The sequence below is a fragment of the Oreochromis aureus genome, linkage group 6 (genome assembly GCF_013358895.1).
Source record: "Oreochromis aureus strain Israel breed Guangdong linkage group 6, ZZ_aureus, whole genome shotgun sequence".
Taxonomy (NCBI): Eukaryota; Metazoa; Chordata; class Actinopteri; order Cichliformes; family Cichlidae; genus Oreochromis; species Oreochromis aureus.
The window spans coordinates 27,398,704-27,415,290 of record NC_052947.1 but is presented as its reverse complement, the minus strand read 5'-3'; the positions used below and the strand labels follow the sequence as shown (position 1 = coordinate 27,415,290).

The following is a 16,587-nucleotide window of genomic DNA, read 5'->3' as shown; positions in this document are numbered from 1 at the left end:
CTTGCAGATAAAATCTGTTTGATGACCTGAAACATGTAAGTCTGAAAAATATGGGGGGGGGAAAGTAAATTAAGTTTTTAAACTGTTTCAGGCCTAAAGAATTCAGAAGAAAAGAAAAGGTTAAATCATACACATATTTATTTTGTAGGTTTGGCTTCAGCCAGATTCCTCATAAGGAGTCACTGTGAGATGAAGTCAGACTTTGAACAATATTCTTTGCCTGAATAATAAAACTGTAAATAATTTGGATTCTGAAACACTGCAAGCTTCAGTGCTTGACCCAAAACCCAAATGAAGGTTTACACTACTTTATTTCAGGTCTCCTCACCTATGGAACAAACTTCCTGAACACCTTTTAAACTAAGACTTTGTGTCTTCAACCTCTTAACCCTTTAATCCTGTATGCTATTCCTACGTTTAATATTTTCGTTATTTTTTTTCATGACTATAATATTTACAGTTTTTCTATTTCTCTGTCTGTGAAGCACACTGAATTGTCTTTTGTCCTATACAAATACACTCGACTTGAATTGTCTTTCACATAAACATACTCAGCCTCTGCAGGTTAGAGGTGTGGTATGGCTTATGCAAATGGAAAACTTTATTTTATTTGAATGCAATCTTTCAAAGTCTCACTAAGTAAATGCAGTAAAGAGTAAAGTTTTTGTTCTTATACAGCAGTGTTTCTACTCTTCTGTAATCTCTGATAGCTGTTAAAGCTGTTAATTCAGCTGCTTTTCTGTCTGCTAGTCATCTCTGGCTTTCCACAGGGATGCCCCCGTAGATGTGCACATTAGTTTTTGATCCACTCCTCTCACATCTGGTTACATTTGTAAACTACAGCCAATCAAAATCTATGACAATGTCTACCTACGACAGGGGGGTTACGGATAAAAATGCACATGGTTACTGCATAGAAACCATGTCTGGATTAACCTGTTGCAAACCCCCCGGGTAAAAGTTTGCTCCCAGGTCCCTGTCAGCCCCTCCCCACTTTTCTCACTCTGTATTGGAGGGGGTTGGGTGGTGGTCCTGATAGATTGCTTTGCAAAATTTGCAACTGAAACGGCACCTCGCTGGTTCTCACAGAGACCAGTTCAATGGTCACTGGTTTCATTTTGTGCTCTGTTAAGAGGGAGTAACCCTGATTTTGTCATTCTGGTCGAGATGGATTTGAAAATCACCACAGGCGCAGAATAAAAGATGAGTATGTTTAACTGACTGAAAGTACCTTAGCAACCCGACAACAGCGAGGACTCTAACCTAAAAAGTTCAAAAACTTTTTGATGCATCATATTAAGAACTTTCTTTCTTTTTTTTGTGCATTTCCTGATTTCAAAGGCTTTAGTGAGCAATCACCAAAAGCCCCAAATCCCATATTGTGAAAGTAAAGTGGTAGAGATTAGGGTTAGGATCTGTGTTATTATCATTGAAGAAGACTCTGCAGAGGCAGGTTAAGGTTTAACTACTGACATTTCCATACGCTTACTGCATGTCAAAGATTTGATGTCACTCAGAAAACTGATTTTCCTTTTAAATAAAACCAGAAAAACAAATTCAAATGCTGCAAATGACTGATGAACAGAATACTTAATGATTTTAATAAAAATGTCTATTCTGGTCCAATACTGTAATCTATTACACGTTTATCATGTTAAAAGAAGAGAAGAAAACTGGCCAAAAACTGGGCACCACTCCTTTTCCTATTTTAACAGGAAAAGCGAGTGAAGAAGGTGATGTCAGACAGGCTGGTTTGAGTCACAGAGGCCTATCAGGCCCTTACTGCAGCTTCTTTAATAGCACATGAAAAGCACGTATTTTACCCATTTCAATATTTTCCTTTTAAAGACAGGTCTCAGAGGAAGGCCAGGGTCATAACAGCTGTATAAACGTGGAATACTGCCTGAAGTGAGTGCTCCTTTAACTGTTTATATGTGAGCCCATACACACCATAGTGCAATGTGGAAATACAAGCGGTGCAGGTAAAGTGTACTTCAAACGGTGGACTTTTATGTAACTTTTGAGGGTTTCCAACAATCTAATTTTTAAAGTATTTTTTCAGAGTTAATACTAAAACTGGAATCCATCCTTCACTGGTACAGAGCACAGCTTAGCAGCTACACTCAGTAAACTCTTAGGAAATGTGCAATGTTTAGAAATAGCCACTGATGTTTATAGATGTTGACAGTATGAAATGTTTAGTGTGTAATTTATGGTCTGAAAATGTTTACACACTGACATTTGTTTTAAAAAAGTTTAATCGGGTTAAATTATGTGTTAAATTTAAATACATGTACACAGAACAGCACAAAGAACTAGAGTATAGTAGAAAAATACAAATCCTTCTTGATGTGTGATAGATGATCAGTGCTGCTGTCTGCATCCGGGCAGCTGCTCTTATCGTGGGCTTGGAGTCTTCAGTTCAGCACTGAAGGCTCAAGGCTGTCACGAGAGGAGGACTCTGTTGTCTTTGGCCCACTTCCTCATAATTCGGATGATGTACTCGACCTGGGGGTTTCCTGAATTTCGAAGGAGGGTCAGCACCTCTTTAAGAGTCTCCCTAGGGTGCAAACAGGATACGTGAGGAAACAAGATTACGTAAAGAATGCACAATCTCCCATGTTTACTTTGCTTAAACCTCACACCCATTCCTGCAGACAGCATGATGATCAAAACCAAAACCACCCCACAGGAAAGAGAGACAAACATACTTGGGCTCCTTGTTTGCCAGTATGAGCTGAAAGACGCCGACACACGCCCCTCTTTTCCCCTCCCAGTAGTTGGAGGCTGGGTCCAGCTTCTCCAGTGCATCAAAGGCCTTCGCTGCGTAGTAGAACTGACCCATCTGAAACGACAGGCTGCAGTCATGAGCATCGGCACGCAGAGCCTCTTTACCTTCAGGTGGACTATTTATGCTCATCCCCAGCTCCATATTGTTGTTTTTGGACTTTAGAGTAGTTTTGTGTGATTCACGGCTTTTTTATTTCATGCCGGGCCCTGGTGCTGCCTCTCAGTTAATCCACTGTCTAAAACAAGCAGTTTGTGTCTTTTTCAGGCCCTGTGTCTTCTGATTGGCTGCCCCTCACAAACAGCAAGTGGACTCCTGTGCTCACAGTCAGAGCTGTGTTCCCGAGATGACCTTATTACAGATATCTCCTCTCTTTGACAGCAAAAAGTTTAGAGGTAAAAGTCTGAAGTCTGTGAACCTAAAAGTGAGTTTTTGACTCAGTGATGACCTCATTTATATGTAAGCATCCAGCACTCTAACAGTTACACACAGAAAATAAAGAAAAACACAGTAAGTCCACTTTAAAAACATATCAAAATATTTTTGGTGAAGACTGCAGCTGCACAGCCTGTGAAAAATACCACAAAATCCAGCAGGCAGAGCATAAAAGGTGCCGTTTCTCCATTTAAGGTGACATTTGGGACTTCTAAATACATCTGACATTTCTGAATTCCGGATGCAGGTATTCCTCAGAAATGTTACACAACTGAACTGAAGGACTCCTGCCTTCAGCAATAAATGAAGGCGTTTTAACAAGCTACAGCCACGTGTAGTCATGCAGCAGCCAGAATCAATGATTTACTCTCAGACAACAAAAACATAAAAGTACTGTTGTTGTTATGAGACTGAGTATTTGCTGCTTTTCTTGATCTGATACCGTGACAGGTTTTTGTCTTGTCTCCATCTATGGAAGATAAATAATCAGCAAGTTATTCAATAAAGCATCAAATCATTAGCTGTGGCACTTTCTGTAAATTCATCACAAAAGGCAAATAAATATTCAAACCAGGGCTGCGACTAAATAATAGTTGTCATTTCTTATCATTAATCTTTCCTTCAGTGTTTGGAAAGGAAACCACTAACTAACCACTTATTAATTAATCAATATAACTGATTAGTTTTCCCTGTCTTCTTAATCTCTTATTCATGGTGGTGGAGGGGCAGGAACATATCCCAGCTGACTAATTCATTTTCTCCAAAATCTTTTGACTGAAGTAAAAATGAACCCTGTGAAATCGCAGTTATGAGCTTAACCCTCCAGTTTGTTCTGAAGATGAGCAAAAAAGGATTTTTTGAGCAATGTAAACATTTTTTTGTCCCCCGATTGCTGAGACTACGTGTTCTGACAGGATTAGTGTTGGGGTCATCACTGCTGATGAGTAAGATCTCACAGGGTTAAAACAGCCACCACATACAGTACCACGAGGAAGAGAAGGGAGGAGGATGTCACCTTGTAGCAGTCGTTGGCAATGAGCTGGAGCAGATGGAAGGAATCTGAGGAAGTTCCCATCTTCAGGTAGAGCTCCCAGGCAAGCTGACCCTTCTGGTTCATTATGTCTGATGAGACCGAGATCAGTGTTCAATAACCCAATGCTCACATGCACTTTCAGCTCTTTTACATTCAAATATGGAACATTTTAAAGGCCGCGGGCAGGTTTTATTGATGTAGATTAAAGCTGAGAATGGAAGAAATTTCTTCTATCAGAGATTTCCGTTTCTCAGAGCTGCTGAGAGAAATTCCAGCTGAGTGATGAGAGACCTTAAATTTTTTAAAGGCCTCAGGCTGGAAATGTTTGATTCGGGCCTCAGCCTCGGTGAACAAGTAAAAAGGGGCGCTCATTTCTACTGTGTAAAGGTGTCTAAGAGCTTTTATGTGATCAGATGAAGATTACTGTATCCTTTTCATGTCTACCTAAAAAGGTTTCGCAGATGTTTGTGCAGCTGGCAGCAGCAACTAAGAAACGGGATCATTTATGCTCCTTGTTTGGTTGTTACACATTTAGTTATAATATATGCAAATCTCCTCATCTTCATACTGAACAAACACCTTATCAGCAGAGTGAAATTAACAGATGGTGTTCTTGTGTTGGCAGCCGGCTGCAGTGAGAACTACTCTTACAGTTTTACTGATTATTTCTGACAGAACCAGCCAACCTGGTTTAGCACCTTTTAATCCTTCTGTGTCAAAGTCTAGCTCAGAGTTGAGCTGCCCAGGCCAGATTTTCTTCTGTTATGTTTTTGTTTGAATCCCTGTTGTGACAGATGCACTGTTTTTTTATTGTTTAACTGGACTTTTCCATTTACCGTTTTACAAATACTGAACAAGCAGAGTAGGAGTTTGTTTTCTCAGGGTTTTCTGGGATGACCGCACACATACATGCATGATAAGTCTGCATATAGTATGGCATTGAGTCTATGCTGCTGACAAATCAGCAGCAAGTGTTTGATTAAAATTGGGAAATTTAATTTGGCTCTGACTGAAATCTCATTGGGGGGAGGCAACACAAATTCCCCTAAGCAGGAAAAAACCCCGACTAGTGATACTTCACTGCACTCTGCAACAACTGTGTGATGCTGTCATGTCAATATGGATGGAAATCTCTGAGGAATTTCCAACTTCTCACTGAATCTATGCCACAAAGAATTAAAGCAGGGCTGAATAATAAGGGACCCCCTTATTATTGTAGTAGCAAAGTGTACCTAATAATGTGGCTTGTGACTGTAAATACACTGTATTACCGATCAACTATACATACAGCATCGTGCCAGCCAGCTGAGGTAAACATAGTCATTCTTGATCTTTTCACTCTGAATGAGCAGAAAAACCTGTGAACCAAAAATTAAAATCCGTAAAAAGAAAAAGGCCAACAATTTATTCACAGACACATACAAATGGCTGCTCAGTTAGCGTACCTCTTCTGCCTCTCTGTAGTTGCCAATCGCTGCTTTTGCCTGAGCATAGTTGAAGTTGAATGTATCATCGTTGTAGAAGTAACCCTGAAAAAGAAAAGCACAAAAAAGACGAGTGCCCACGTGTCCAGAAATAAAACGAGTGTCAGCCTTGTGTTGGTAGTACGAATCATGGAGGAGAAAAAAAACACACACACACACGAATAAATGTAAAGCACCACTTGTCATCTGAAGTGGCACTTCTCACCCAGCGTGTGGGTGAGCGTCTTTTTTTTCCTTTTTTTTTTACCTGAATAAAAAAGATAATAATACTGACTCTCCACTGCAAGCGATTCAATGTGCGCGCTGAGCAACACCAACCTTGACCGAGTTGAGATAAATGAGAACGTCTTCAAACTGTTTCAAGAGAAAGAAGCAGGAGGCCATGCACTGTCTGCCAGGAATAGTATCTGAAAGGACAGAAAATGTAATACACACATGCTAACACACTTTCCTTAAATAATAAAACGGGTCAGATTTCTGTGGGGCGTACCGCACTCGCTAGCCGAGCCTCCGACCAGCTGAAAGAACTGCTGAGCAATTTTTAAGTGATCCCTCTGAAACATGAAAGCACAATCGCACATTTGTCTCACACTCAGAGCCATCATTTTTGTTTGCATGTAACTCTTACAGAAATACTCACTGATCCGATTTTTTGTCCTAACGCGGCGTTTACCACTCCTTTCAAAATGTACTCCTATCAAAAAAAAAGAAGATCAGAGTGAATCATTTGATCCATTGTTTCATCACAGCTTCAAAGCCTGTCAAAATCCATTCCAACAAGTAAGGAAAAAAACATAAAAGGAATACAAAAGCCAAACACTTCATGAGTTTCACATGGTTCAGATCCAGGAGACATTAAAGTGCTTTTGAAGATAAAAAAAAAAAAAAAAAATGATCAGAGGAAAGAAAAATCTCCTCGAGAGCTCTTAAGTGGGAAAGAAGAAGAGTTTTTGTTAGCAGGATTTATTTAATCTGCCAGGGTTGTTTTTGTTTTATTGGGCATTTTCTTTCCTGTAACAAGACCATACAGTGACTTTAAAAATACAAGCACTGACTCTAAACTTAACATAAAACTTTAACAAATATCATATTAAAGTGAAACTGGACAGACTTTTGGAGTCAAACACCGGGACCAAACTTTTAAAAGGACAACATTAAAACTTAACCTCACCTGAGGCGTGGTGGGGACCAAATCCTGGATGAGGTTATAAGCTTCCTCGACATCGTCTGTGAGCAGAAATGCGAGTATGTGAATGCGTCAACTCTATAAAAATCTGGTGATTAATACAGCTTTACATGAAATTAACATCTATTATCACTGAATAGTGATGCTGCACGATAAATGTGATGCTGTGAAAGAAAGAGTGCATCACGTTATGTTTGCCCATAATTTTTAGCTCATCCAAAGGACCAGTGAGCTTTTGCAAAGCCAAGGTATACGTCACCCATTTATCCCCATTTCACAAGAATTGCTGATCCTCTCACAGTACTGTTCAAAAGGTAATTTTTAGTGTCACTTGCACACAATTGTCTCCTAATCTTCACCCAAATTATGCTCATGGTCAGATTTGTCGCTTTATGGGCATTAACTTATAAATTGCAATAGATTGTAAGTCAGAGAAGCTATTGCACTAATGATTTGGTTTGTTATTGAATGAATGGCATGATAAGTTAGTATTACATATAAATAATGGTGTAAATGATAGTGTGCCAATAGGACTGTGTTTCAACATACTCATGACACATTTTGTTCATCTAGACCAAGAACATTTCTGAAGCATAAATCCAGCTGTGGTTCAAGCTGCATTATAGCATGGGCTGGATTGGTCGGACAGGGGTGAAGGACATTGGGTTCGATGGTCTCACGATCTTGTCTCTGATTTTTGTAGTTGAGAATTGCCCTCTAAGTGTGAGGACATTGTTCTCAGTAAAAAAAGGATGGGGTGCCCACTCCAGGTTGGGGAGCAGTTGCTGCCACAAGCGGAGGAGTTTAAGCATCTCAGGGTCTTGTTCACAAATGCAGAGAGGGTGGAGACTTTATCTTTCAGGAAAGACAGGTTGATGCAGTGTCTGCAGAGTAATAAGGAGTACAGGGCGAAGCTGCTGATTTACTGATCGATCTGCGTTTCTACTTTCACTTGGCCATGAGCCCTGAGTAATGACCCCCCTGGCTTCCATAACAGAAGAAGGACTAACAGATTGCCAGGTTTGAGGCCTCATTCGTGTTGCACTCTGTACTAGTATACCCTGTCTAATCCTTTGTTTTGCCTGTATTTTTAAAAAAACAACAACAACGTTGCAGTGATGTGGCTACACACCTTGCCTGAGATAGTAGATGACCAGGTTGAGTCTGGCTTCAGGGATCACATCAATCAGCGGAGGCAGTACCTGCAATGCACCCTCCCCACCACGAAACACCACCTGCAGTACACAGGGATTCAGAGTGTTGAAGTGTAGCAGTCACTAGTGTATGCGCGCGCGCACACACACACACACACACACACACACACACACACACACACCTACTCACTTACAGCTGAAGCTTGTGGAGTGCTTACCAGGTTGTGTCGGATAAGCTCCTTAGCAAACTCAAAGGAGCAGGAAGAGATGTCGATTAGGTTCTTTAACTCAGCCTAAGGGGACCAGAGCACATGCACACACACACACACACACACACACACACACACACACACACACACGTCAAACCTACCAGCTAAAAGGGCAACCACTCAGGTGTGACAGAGCAAGTAATTTAAAAAAAAAACCATGAGAACAAGCACCTCAGCTTCACACAAATGTTAAAAAACTGTTGGAATTTTCATGCTACTGTAATAACACATGGTGACATGTAAAATGGGTAAAACTAAAAAAGATTAATTTAGACTTTTTATCATTACCCCTTAAACCTTCTTAATAATAACTCATTACATTCACAACATTAAAGATGAAGAACCACCAAAGTATCGACCAGGACATGCAGCTCGGTACCTCTGCTGCTTTGCCGTTATAAAGTCTGTAGTGGTTGCAAGCCTTGAGGTTGAGAGCAATAGTGGAGTCGGGGATACTCTGCAGGTACACGGCCAGCACTTCTTGGGAGACATCATAGTAGTCCAGCTTGTAGTAACACAGAGCCACGTACACTTTCAGAGCCAGAAAATCTCTGAAAAGACAAGATTTTAGATAAAAATGACTTTCTGGCTAATTTTTTCTTCTTTTTTAAACAAATATCTTAATAAATAAAGTTCTCATAATAATCATTATTATTAATTATTTTAAGCCTTCAAACACCAAGGCATGCAGACTGTTTCTACAAATATTTGTGAAAGAATGGGTCACTCTCAGGAGCTCAGTGAATTCCAGCGTGGTACCATGTTAGGATGCCACCTGTGCAACAAGTCCACTTGGAAGATTTTAAAGGTTCTGGGATCAAACTTGCCAGCCGGTTGGAGTTTGCAGGTCCTCTCTGTTGTGGGGTACCTCCCACAGTCCACAGACATGCTTGTTAGATTAATTAGTGTTTCTCAATTGGCTTTAGGTGAGTGTGTATAATTGTCTCTTTCTGTGTTAGACGTGTAAGCTGTTTGGGATGTACCCAGCCTTTCACCCACACATCACATCTATCCATCTGCACATAATCACAAAACAGGCCATCTTGGCTGTTTTGTGAGGTGCAAATAGTGTTCACATTACATATAGAAGTCTACACTGAGAGACAGTTATGCATTTCAAAACAGCACATTTTCTCACACCCAGCAAATGACAGAAACTTGTTTTTTTGTGTCATGACTGTTGATATACATTCTCATTTTTAAATGAGAAAGTTGAAAAGGATATTTTAAGTTAACTGTAAATCTGAAAAGACTAATATTTGAAGGTCTGTGGATTGAAGTCTGTATCAAAGGGGTCACTCTCCCTGTTCAAGTTTCTTTTACAATTGCACTGTACCCACGAACTATGTGGACAATATCCAACAGTAACATCTAGAAATGTTTAAATCAGTGAGATCAGACATTAAATGGACTTTACTCTGCCAGCTCCCCAGTACAAAGTCCTGCACAACAGCTTTTATCTTCCACATGTAAGAAAGAGAAATCCCAGATAACAAATATTTTTTACAAATCTCTATTTTTCAATAATATATTTTTAGTGAAGTCAGATGGAACTAAAAAGTCAGTACAGGAACCAAACAAACACAATCAAGGAAACACTTAAGACATGAGGATTGGATAATGGCAGTCCAGCGAAGCCAAATGAGGCACATCGAGTGTTCCAGAAAAGTCTATTCGTGTTTTTGTGAATCTTCTCAGCACTAGTTTAAAATCTTTGCATTTCAGTGTCAGCAGTCAAAGGAAGTAGCTGTCCTCAGAGCTGCTGGCAGCTGGCAGATCTTGTACTGTCAACACAGTAAAACAAACAAACAAGCAAAAAAAAACATCTCAGCTGCTCACATGTTCCAAAGCCATGAATACATAATAACTCTGCAAGAAGAGGCAGGAGATGTCTACTGAAATCAAAGTATTTTCATTTTTGTTTCTGGATGCTCCAAATACAGCACAGTGGTTGGAGAAAGAAGGCTCACCAGGTCTACTGCACCGTCAATGGCACTATCCTTGTGTCTGCACGAAGTGTGAAAGTCATAAAATCTAATACCTCTCCATTAAAAGACTCTCACCTTTTAAGGGGTTCCTGAGATGAGCTGAAGTACAGCAGGAGTGTGAAACAAATTTCAAAGATTGAAAGGGAAGGAAAGGCACAGACCTGTTCTGCAGCAGAAGGCGTTTATAGATGTCTATGGCCTCCTGATAGTGCGAGCGCATGTAGTGGATGGATGCCAGGCTCAGCTGGTCCTCTGTCACATCCTCCAGGTTCTGGTGGAAACTCATCAGCCTCTTCTCATCATTGAACTGAGAAATGATACGAAGACAACGGACACGAAGGAAACAGCAATTAGAGGTGTGATCGGTTCTGGCAGCTGTAAACCTTCATGTGCTGAGCAGATCATTTTCAGACACGCATTTTTTTTAATCATTTCTGATTTCCTCTCCTTATGTTACGACCAGGGGTTAAAGTGGGATCGGGCAGATCTGGAGTAGTAGTGCAGTTTTAGGCAAAGAATCGCTTAGAAATAACACATGTAATTATTCATATTGTAATGCTATTAATTGCTATTTTCTTCATAAAGTTCAATTCATTACACATAAACTCATAAACTGTACTTAACATAGAAGATAAAAACATCAGAAGCTGTACAATGATTTTTCTTTGTGTTCAGACTGTGATCATCAGACATGTGCTACTAGTGCTCTGGGGTTTAACACTTCTGTGCAGTAGAGCTAGCAACATGCTCATCATTATACTAACATCTGTATCCATGAACATGGATGAGAACTACAACGGGATGTAATCAGGGTGAGCGAGTATTCTGTGGCATCAGCTGGAAGCAACGCCAAGCAGCACACAAAACTCTAACTGGCTTTATATCATCATTAGATTTATCTACTAATGATTCCAGCTCACTTTAACTCCTGGTTATAACTGGCTTTAATATCACTGGATTCAGATCACTGCACAGGAATCATTTCTGACACTTCCTTACTGCCAGAGCCAAGCACACTTTCAGCTGTTTTTTAAGCTTCAATATATTGCAAAGGTGTACTGACTGAGTAAAAACTGAGTAAGTGAGTGCCACTGATGATTGTGGTTGTAAAGACAAGGGAGAGGGCAAGAAAACACAAATCAAACTCACAAACAAATCAGATGTAGATGAAAATAACTTCAAAATCAGTGTTGCGTAAAAGAATTCAGTCAGACAAAGCACAGAAAATACATAAAAGTGTGATAATAAAGGGATAATTTTCAAACCTTGTGAGCCAAGTGAAACAGCAGCCTGTTTTGGAGGGGGGACATAGGTGCTAGGGAGAAGAAGAGACGCCAAATTCAGTTAGACAGCAAACCACACGAGAACAAGGAAACCATTCATTACAACATTACCTAGCTCTCAGTGGTTATACAACAACATCAGGACACAGAACTCACACAAAGAATGGGCAGTGGCTTAAATGTGGGGTAGTTCTTCAATCACACAGGATAACTTATTAAATCTTATCAATAATCTCCATGTACATCAAGTTTACACTCTTCAAAATAAAAGCCCTTTAAAAAAAATCCCGTAAGCCTTTTTTTTTTTTTTTTTTTAAATGAAAGGCTTAAAATAAACACTAAAACACACAAATACCAAATCATATACAAGAGGAGCATCTTTTGAGAACAAATTGGTGCACGATACAGGGGCACAAATTAAAATTAATTTGGTAAGAATCAAACAAAATAAAATGCAAATCATATTCATTGTCTATTGGATCATTATTCTAAAAGATTATTCATCATTTACAGCTTTCTAATTGGCTGTCTGATGCTGCACAACGAGGTTCTCACACCAGACACTGATTCTGCAAGGATGGTGATCTTAAAATAAAGTAAATACAGTAATGAGTTTCCTGAGTTTCCTTAAATGTGATGAAGCAAAGAAAAAAAATACAGATCAATGATTAGTCATTGCAGTCTTTTTTTATAAGGCAATAAACTGCATCACCAATAAATCCTCACACCCTGATAACCCTTCCCACACAGGAAGGGTTTCAAAATGTTAAATGTCATTAAACATGGTCAAATTAACCTTGACTCTGTATTGATCTATATACAATACCTTTGCTTTCAAAAGCTTGCCATCAACTGCTGAACCAAGTAAGTACACATTTATATATTAAAGCAGTTGCTGCTCTTGGTAAACCAAACATGTCCCAGTCTGGGACTACTTATAACAGTTCCACAGAATACTAGTGCACTTTTGCTCTTCAGTAACATTGTACACAAATATCTGCCTACCCTTAGATGCAGCCTCCTCTGCTTCTTTATAGAGCCCCAGAAAAAACAGGGCACAGGCCAAGTAGACCCAGACCTCAGCAGGACACTCAGGTTTGTTGGTCATAGACTTGTACTCCTATCAGGAAATGGAAAGAATATAATGGATATTCAAACATTACCCTACAAAAGCGTTTTGATATGTGAATGAAGTATTTTGGGGGCTGTATCAAGGAAAACACGTGGATTCACACTCATGTACAACAAAAACTACCTCCATAGCTTTCTTGTAATCCCCCAAGTGAAAGGCGCAGTACCCAATCCAGAGGTCTGCATCCTCCTCTCTCTCGCCAATATTTTTCTGAAACTAGACGTGACACAGCAACACATGAGCAGGTGCAGCAACACCTCAGTTGCTGCAGACAGTGAAATACAGTTTCACTGTCTGCAGTGAAACTGTATTTCTGAAACTTTAATTCCAGTCCTTGGCACAGGGATAATCTGCAGGACCCAAGAAAATAAATAAATATTTTTTTTCTTTTCTTTACTTCACGTTTCACAAATCAACAGTCTAAACAGCAGCACTACTTAGCCCGTCATCATGGAGTTGTAAGAAACTAAGAATATACTGTATACTATATTCTAGTTTGATCTGCTCACACAGTCGTGACAATCTAATAATAGTCTAACTTATCTCCCCATAGTCAGGGTTTGTCATGGGAAAAAATGAGCATACACTCACCAACATTTTATTAGGTATATCTGTATCTACTAATTCTTAATGCAAATAATCGGCCAAATCAGATGACAGAAAATCAATGCATTTAGACATATTTAGGCAGGCAGACATAGTCAACAGTTTCTGAATTTCAAACTGAGCATCTGAATGGTGAAGAAAAGTGATTTAGGTGACAATGAATGTGGAATGGTTGTTGGTGCCAGATTGGGTGCTCGGAGGATTTCAGGAATTGTTGAACCTTGAAGCAGATGTAGTGGTCTGCTGATTCTGATTCTCATGTAAGACCACACTGCACACACAGTGCAGGTCAGGATTCAGTTACTTTTGATTTAGGAATGCATAAAATCTCATAACTGTTCCATCTAGGGAACAGTAGCCCTTGTGAAAAGCATTAAATATGCTGTTGATCCCACATGTGCAAGAGTTCGAATGGGAAATAATCTAAAATGAATCGACTCACATATAAACTCCTGAATTATCAGGCCTTCGGGAGACAATGGATAGATATGCAGATCTTTGTGTGCCCATCTTCAATTTTAAAGGCACATTGTACTTATATTTGTCAATAGTCAGTAGTGCTAAAAAAAAAAAAAAAAAAAAAAAAAAAAGAGGTGGAGATGCAGAAAATGACAGCTGAATGGGGGGGGGGGGAATTTTTTTGTGTCTATCTAAATTTAAAAAACAAAAATGCGACAGAGTTACACTGCAGGAGGTTAAAAAGTGGAGAGCCTCATCCAGAAACACATTCTTTGTGTATCTTATTTGTTTTTTTCCTGCTAAAGGGGAGTTCTTCCTCCCCACTGTTGTCAAGCGGTTGTATATAGAGGCTCTTCTAAAGGTGGGGGTTCTCCCTCTATAACTGCAGGGTCTTTACCTTACGATATGCTGAGCAGTGGATACCAAAAGATTGCGTTTTTCCTTAAGTACCTCTAACAACGTCAAGGCTCCCAGGTAGTCTCTCTGCTGCAGGTATTCCTCCAATCGGGGGAGCTTGCTTTTATTTCTTTTGTTTTTCTCACCAATGCTCGTTGATGTCTCTCCTCCCACAGCTGGTTTGACCCGAGAGAGAATCTACCGAGGAAAACAAATTTACTATATCGAGTTATAGCACAGCTTCTACCTAAATGGTGGGGTTAGGGTTCATCGGACCACCAAAGGAACGGTTAAGCAAGGCAAAAACAAGCAGAAATATATAATATTATAAGACATCAGAACAGCCCTGGGGTTAAGTTTCCAAAAACATCAGCTCACCATTTCGATAAGTCTCTCTTCAGCTGAGGCTTGATTATCACTAACCCAGGTAACGTTTGGTGTTAGCTACGTTATTGCGTCCGTAACCTTTTAGCATTTAATGGTCACTGTTGGTTTAATTTGTCATTAAAACCTCACAAAGGGGTAAACGACAACTAAATTCTCTTACGGCTCTGCCGTAATTTAAAAAAGAGAGAGAGAGAGAAGAAAATAACAAGTTTTACGCTGTGGCGTGGTGTATTTTCTACTTAGATGTCGATAGCATTAGCTAGTTTGTAGTTAACAACAACATGGTTAAGAGTTTCCGTTCGACGACTTTCAAAATAAAAGTTACGATCGCTAGGCTTCACCTTTAATGAGACTGTTTAACATCTATTCAACGTGAACTGTTTAACTGAGGCAGATTGTTTTCTCCTCTGAATAAGCCGAATACAAAGCTTGTAATATCGGGAAAAGGAAAATAATACCATTTTGTATTCAATCCGAGTTTGCTGTTGAACAGGAAGCAGCTCGGTTCTTCTACGTTTAGCTTGACTCAATGGTTTGTTCTCAGTTGCTTAGTAACCGAGTAGCGAGCAATGGCTGCGCCGTTTCATCGAGTTGGATTTATTCAGTACGTTTATTAAAAATAAAAATAAAAACATAGATATGGATTCCAAACCAAACAACAGAAAAAATCAACCTCTAACTTATTTTCTACTGCCGCGTATTAGTATGGGTTGTCATTTGTCCTCAATTAATATTAGTATAGTTTTCACGAGGTGAATCGTGCGCGCCCCAGTGGCCTAATGGATAAGGCACTGGCCTCCTAAGCCAGGGATTGTGGGTTCGAGTCCCATCTGGGGTGGAACATTTTTCTGGGATTTGTAGGTTTATCGTTCTTTAAAATATGTTTCACTTTACACGGTCATCATTGAAGCCGAGTGCAAACATCACAATAAAGATTAGCGTCCAGTTCACCGTACAACAATCTGCATTATTCTTGCTTCAGCTCAGCAATGTTTATATAATGACAAATCAAAGAAATAATCCTCTGAAAGCAGTTTACCTTTCAAGGTAAGGACATAACAATGTTTTAGAAAGGAAGCCAACAACCCAGGAATCTCATACTCAAACCTACGCACAATAAAGAAACATAAAGAACATAAAAATAAACTACCTCTTAACAGTAAGAAACCTGCAGCAGAACAAAACTCAGAGAGGGACGGCCATCTGTGACTGTTTGTGTGGGGATACAATAAGGATGTTAACTTTAAGACACAGACCTATGGCAGCATTTGTGCATGTGAAGCTAGGAAATACTGAAAAAAGAAAAAGTTATATACAACAGAGGACATTCACTGGCAAACACAATTAAAAGTACACTCCAAAGCAACAAAAACACAATTATAAATGCATGGCTTGAAAGGCAAATAAGTTATTTTGTTTAAATCAGTCTCTGAAGACTACCTAGGTAGGCTGGCAGGTAGGATTTGTTTGTCCTCCACAGTAAAAATAGCAGTTCAGACATTGAAATCCACCATAAAACAAGTTTGCATGTCCATCTTGATATTTGTTTTGTATACACATTGTGTCAATGATCCATGTTGTAGACACATCATGTTGTAGACGAATTGTACATAGATATGTTAATGATTCATGTCATTAACTGTGTCTCCTCCTTTATCAACTCAATCCAAGTGACAGAGCTTAAAAAGACGGTCTCATTCCTCCCATGAGAAGAAGCAGGATGGAGAAGATCGTCATTGGAGCGCTCATTCTTACCAGTGCCTGCAGGGTGGCTGCGATCCAGATCAATATCTCAGAAGACACGACCTTGTTAGAGGCAGAGAAAATGTGCATCAGTAAGGGTCTGATTCCTTGTATCAGCTTAAATCCCCCCAGTGTTTTCTGCTTGGCTCTGAATGTGGTGAAGAAGAAAAAGACCTGGGAGGGGGCCATGAGGCACTGCAGACAGAGTAAGAGTAGCCTCATCAGCCTGCTCTCTGCCAGTGTG

The 16,587-nt window shown here is 39.7% G+C and overlaps 1 protein-coding gene and 1 non-coding gene across 3 annotated transcripts; one reads left to right on the top strand and one right to left on the bottom strand.

Annotated features, from left to right (window-relative positions):
- Nucleotides 1-2,219: 2,219 nt before the first annotated feature.
- On the bottom strand, nt 2,220-15,129 carry ttc26 (tetratricopeptide repeat domain 26). Of its 2 annotated transcripts, none has more exons than XM_031727788.2 (18): nt 15,059-15,129; nt 14,268-14,411; nt 12,876-12,968; nt 12,626-12,740; nt 11,603-11,652; nt 10,499-10,644; nt 8,729-8,900; nt 8,299-8,373; nt 8,059-8,161; nt 6,912-6,967; nt 6,381-6,434; nt 6,231-6,294; nt 6,059-6,147; nt 5,702-5,785; nt 5,545-5,614; nt 4,239-4,345; nt 2,712-2,845; nt 2,220-2,560 (listed from the first exon to the last, which is right to left on the bottom strand). In XM_031727788.2, the coding sequence occupies exons 1-18, from the start codon at nt 15,059-15,061 to the stop codon at nt 2,446-2,448; spliced, it is 1,674 nt and encodes a 557-aa protein (XP_031583648.1). In that variant the 5' UTR covers nt 15,062-15,129; the 3' UTR covers nt 2,220-2,445. The 2 variants fall into 2 exon arrangements, with proteins under 2 accessions (XP_031583648.1, XP_031583640.1); XM_031727780.2 differs by lacking the exon at nt 15,059-15,129 and adding an exon at nt 14,592-14,882 and having other exon boundaries at nt 2,221-2,560.
- A 236-nt stretch (nt 15,130-15,365) lies between these two features.
- Nucleotides 15,366-15,438, top strand: trnar-ccu. Its single transcript has one exon. It is a non-coding gene; the product is annotated as a tRNA-Arg (tRNA).
- Nucleotides 15,439-16,587: the final 1,149 nt, after the last annotated feature.

Excerpts from the sequence above, each read along its gene's own strand:
- ttc26 (XM_031727788.2), bottom strand. Across the intron at positions 8,374-8,728 it reads ATAACGGCAAAGCAGCAGAG|GCTGAGTTAAAGAACCTAAT; the intron begins GTACCGAGCTGC and ends TGGTCCCCTTAG. Across the intron at positions 6,295-6,380 it reads TAGGACAAAAAATCGGATCA|AGGGATCACTTAAAAATTGC; the intron begins GTGAGTATTTCT and ends TTCATGTTTCAG.